Below are 3,992 nucleotides of genomic sequence, written 5' to 3' on the forward strand. Positions count from 1 at the left end.
TTTTTTGTTATTGTTGTGTCTCTCACTGTTCACATAAACCTACCATTGAAATTGTAGACTGATCATTTCTTTGTTAGTGGGCAAACTTACAAAATCAGTTGGGGTTCAAATAATAATTTTTTTTCCCTGACTGTATGAACTCGTTCTTATTAGGGACTGTCAGTTATTTCATTGATAAATAGAAGATTAGCCCACAGGTCGATTCATATTAAAATAAGACTTCAATGTGGATAGATTTACTTAAAAAAATTAAACACCAGCTTTTTTTTTAAAAGATCACAAAAATGTCAGCTATAGTTTTTTGTCATCTGAGTTAATGGATTTGCTGTTTATCTAGTGTCATAGTGTCTAAATATTATTGGATAATAAATATGAACTGGTTCCAAGACATGACCTCGGCTCTTGTGTTTGCACATAAAAATACAGCTTTTGTGTGCAATGTGCATAAACGGATGTGAGGGAATGTTCTGCACATTAAGGACTCGGTGTGCGTAAAACTTAAAAAAAAAATGTTTTTATTGTTCCTCAGATGGTAAAGAAGGCAAAGAAAATGGCAAAGAACTCCCAGAAGGGTATGAACCGCCAAGGCAGGAAGGGCGAGTCAGACAGACACGTGTTTGACCTCAAGCCCAAACATCTCCTGGCCGGGAAGAGGAAGTCAGGCACCACTGATCGCAGATAAACCGGCTGTTTGTGGGCTCATAAGACCTGGACCCTGTTTTGGGAAAAAGAGGATTATGAATGATCTTTCCATTTAAATCAAGGAGTCATTTAGTATAGCTGTGGCATCACAGTAAACTGTAAAGCTGTTGGGGAAATTATAATAGTATTGTCTTTTGTCAGAACTATGATGATCTCAGAAAACACAGAACTCTATGGAAAAGCAGAGACGCAGAAACCAGTGATGTCTGATTACTGCAGCTGCTGTAGACCTCGATTTAACAGTGGATGTTTTAAATATTATTTACTTGTTAAACTGATTTATATATGGTTTCACAAGCTTTTCTTGTGAACTTTTATGCCTTACAGCTTGCATGTGGCTTTACTTTGGATAAAGTGATGGTCCTTTCTGTATAAGTCTCTTCATGAGGAATGTTCATTATACAAGGGAGCCAAATAAAATACTCCTGAACTTAACTACAGTCAAGTTGTCTTGAATTTAATGAAATTCCTCAATAGTGTTATGGAAAAAAATAAAACAAAACTGTGCCTGGAATTTACATTGCTGTGTTTTCAGTTTACCACACCGTGTATTGAGTTGAAAATTTTGGACTTTATTTTACTGTCATCGTACTCCAGCAGTAGCTGCCAAGTTTATTTCAGTTGCAACAACATAGCCCCTAATCATTTCATCTTTTTTAAGAGCAGGCAAAACTCCATTTATAGTTTGACAATTTGAGTTCTTTTCTTAAATGCATCTGGTAAAATATGAGTTATTGTTTTACAGGCTGCTCAGTGCAGCCTTTTAATTTAGCTGTTTATATTTATAAAAATATATTAATATAAAAGGGTGTGTTGGTTATTTAAAATGTCAAATTCCTTTTCTAATTTGAAGACCCTCGGTACGTTTTAAATATGTCGAACATACGTTGGCGTTATTTTTAGACCCTTAAGTCCTGGTGTTTTGTAAAACACAGGAAGCAGGAAAAGAACCGATGTGTAATAGAACTTTGGTGTGTAGCGATACCCCTTTTGATTCGACTTTTATTGTGAAAAACCCAGGGCCGGAATTGGCTTCGTTATCTTTTCTCACGTAGCGGAGCTCGTCAATTGTCAACACGGAGTTTGGACAAAACCAGCGCAGCTTTGTCGCACACTGAAGAAAATGTTAGAAAGGATCACATTCCCCACAACATCCCGGAATAGAACTGTGTATTTGTAGACTTTCAGGTAAGTTGGAAACCATGTTTGGGCCACGTTAGTCCATTAGCATTAACAGCTAATGGGGGGCAGCGTTAGCTTTTCCTATCTTATGTTGTGCATCGCGTCTTAACAACTAACATTGTCTGCATTTGGTAATGTTGACGTTCATTTACAGTCAAAGAACTATAGTATGTGTATTTTCCTTGGTCCTCCAAATGTGCCGTAGCAAATAAAGGGCTTTCTTTTCCATCGCCCTCCCAGTCCTAGGTCACATCAGTGACAGTCTGCGAGAAGAACTAACTACAAGGCAGGAGTCTGGCAGCTAAACAAGGATGCTTCATTTAAAGATAGTAACGGAAGAAAGATCAGTCATGTCTTCATTGGTAACAGGCTGGGACATGACAGAAAAACACCAGTTTTACCTGTACGATTGGAGCCCATAGACCCCCTGCTATGATTTCAAGGGCAAATAAAACGCAACGGTTTCATATGTGACAGCTGCAGGCACGCTTATGTTTTCATGAGCATCCACAATGACGACTCCATGATACACAGATGGAGTCCTCTATGTCATTGCATGTTTGCATTTAGAAGAAATCACAGTAATAAATGACATGTCGTCCCACTACTTGGGATTCACTTGCATTTTAACAGCTGTCCATATGCACTAGTCTGTTGAAATGGGTCACGACAAAGCAGACAAACTGCAGGATTTTTGGAGACTCAGAAGTGAAATATAATATTTTAGTGCGGTTTATCTGTGATTATAATAGTGTGGGACTTTTGATGTTATGGGTCATAATAAACGGGTTAGTAGCCCACAGTGACACTGCAAAGATGATACTAAGTTACAGTTCTCCCTGAATGATTTCTAAAATAAAATGATAAGACTAAGTTTTAGAAGTATTCCAATAATGTTGGGCTCCTGAGATGTCACTAAGCAAGCAAAAGGAATTTAATGGCGATTTGCATAGCTGAAGATTCAAGATTTTTTTATTTTCGCCATTTATGCATAAACAGTCTAGGTATATAGGAATTCTTGTGCAGCTCTCCTTTGGAGTTGGGTAAGGAGTCAAAAGCCAGAAAGAACTGATTGTATTTTTCTTTAAAAGTGTCAGAAACTAAATGATTACAAATGTTCAAATGGGAATATTTGCTCTTTTTCTGTAATGTAAACTGAAAACGTTTGGTTTTAGACTTAATCGCCCAGAAGTTTGAAGCAACACATTGGTCTCTGGAAGAATGCGAATAATGTTTTCTGGCATTTTATAGTAGTCAATCATTAAAATGTAGAAGCTCATCCTTTGTTGTATCACTAAGCTGAAAATCCTTTGGATTGTTGGTTATTTAAAAAAAGCGAGCTATGTTAAGATGGTACTATGGGCTCTGGAAACTTATTTTTTACATTTTATATTATCAGCAGATTCACTGAACAGTTATTTAGTGCATCCGTTTATCCATTTTCTACATGCAGGCACAGGAAGAAAGAACATAGAGACTCCAGACAGAAAGGCCCTGGTCGGCTGCCAGGTTCTTGCGGTGAGGCGACAGTGCCAACCACTGTACCACCATGTTGCCCTCATTTGTTGAAGCTTATTAAATTATTGAAATGTCTGTTTAAAATGACTTTATAAGGTTGCCAGTATGGTTTAAGGTCGAACCGGTCGACATCTTTGGCCATTACCGACCTGATGGAGGACATTACAAGTGCTATGGATGAGAAGAAATACACGATAGGAATATTTATTGACCTAAAAAAGGCATTTGACACAATCAATCATGAATTATTAATGGACAAGTTAGAAAAATATGGGATCAGAGGAATGGCTCTGAAATGGATTAGTAGTTATTTGACACAGAAGCGTCAATTTGTGAAGTTGGGTGAATATCAATCGAGTGAACTGGACATTGTATGTGGAGTGCCTCAGGGTTCAGTTTTGGGACCTAAATTATTTATATTATACATTAACGATGTATGCAAGGTTTCGGATTTAGTGAAAGTGGTTTTGTTTGCTGATGACACTACCATATGGGCATCGGGTGAAAACCTACAGCAACTTTCTGGACGGGTTTCACAGGAACTTGAGAAGATAAAGAAATGGTGTGATAGTAATATTCTATCTCTGAAT

General features: G+C 37.5%; 2 protein-coding genes across 4 annotated transcripts in view; both read left to right on the forward strand.

Moving 5' to 3' along the window:
* The window catches only part of gtpbp4 (GTP binding protein 4), an 8,942-nt gene extending 7,714 nt beyond the window's left edge, over positions 1 to 1,228 (forward strand). The window contains exon 17 of the mRNA XM_020625401.1: positions 530 to 1,228. Within this exon, the coding sequence (XP_020481057.1) occupies positions 530 to 682 (153 nt within the window). The 3' untranslated portion in view covers positions 683 to 1,228. The remainder of the gene's footprint in view (positions 1 to 529) is intronic.
* Positions 1,229 to 1,699: 471 nt separating this feature from the next.
* LOC109974935 (WD repeat-containing protein 37) overlaps positions 1,700 to 3,992 on the forward strand; it is a 22,003-nt gene continuing 19,710 nt past the window's right edge. For 2 of the 3 annotated variants that reach the window (XM_020625403.1, XM_020625406.1), the window contains exon 1: positions 1,700 to 1,890. The gene's annotated coding sequence lies outside the window, so the exon portion shown is untranslated. Of the gene's footprint in view, positions 1,891 to 3,337; positions 3,403 to 3,992 lie in introns of all 3 variants that reach the window. The other variant, XM_020625404.1, reaches the window with a different exon arrangement.

The sequence above is a fragment of the Monopterus albus genome, unplaced genomic scaffold (assembly GCF_001952655.1).
Source record: "Monopterus albus unplaced genomic scaffold, M_albus_1.0 scaffold354.1, whole genome shotgun sequence".
NCBI classification, from domain to species: Eukaryota; Metazoa; Chordata; class Actinopteri; order Synbranchiformes; family Synbranchidae; genus Monopterus; species Monopterus albus.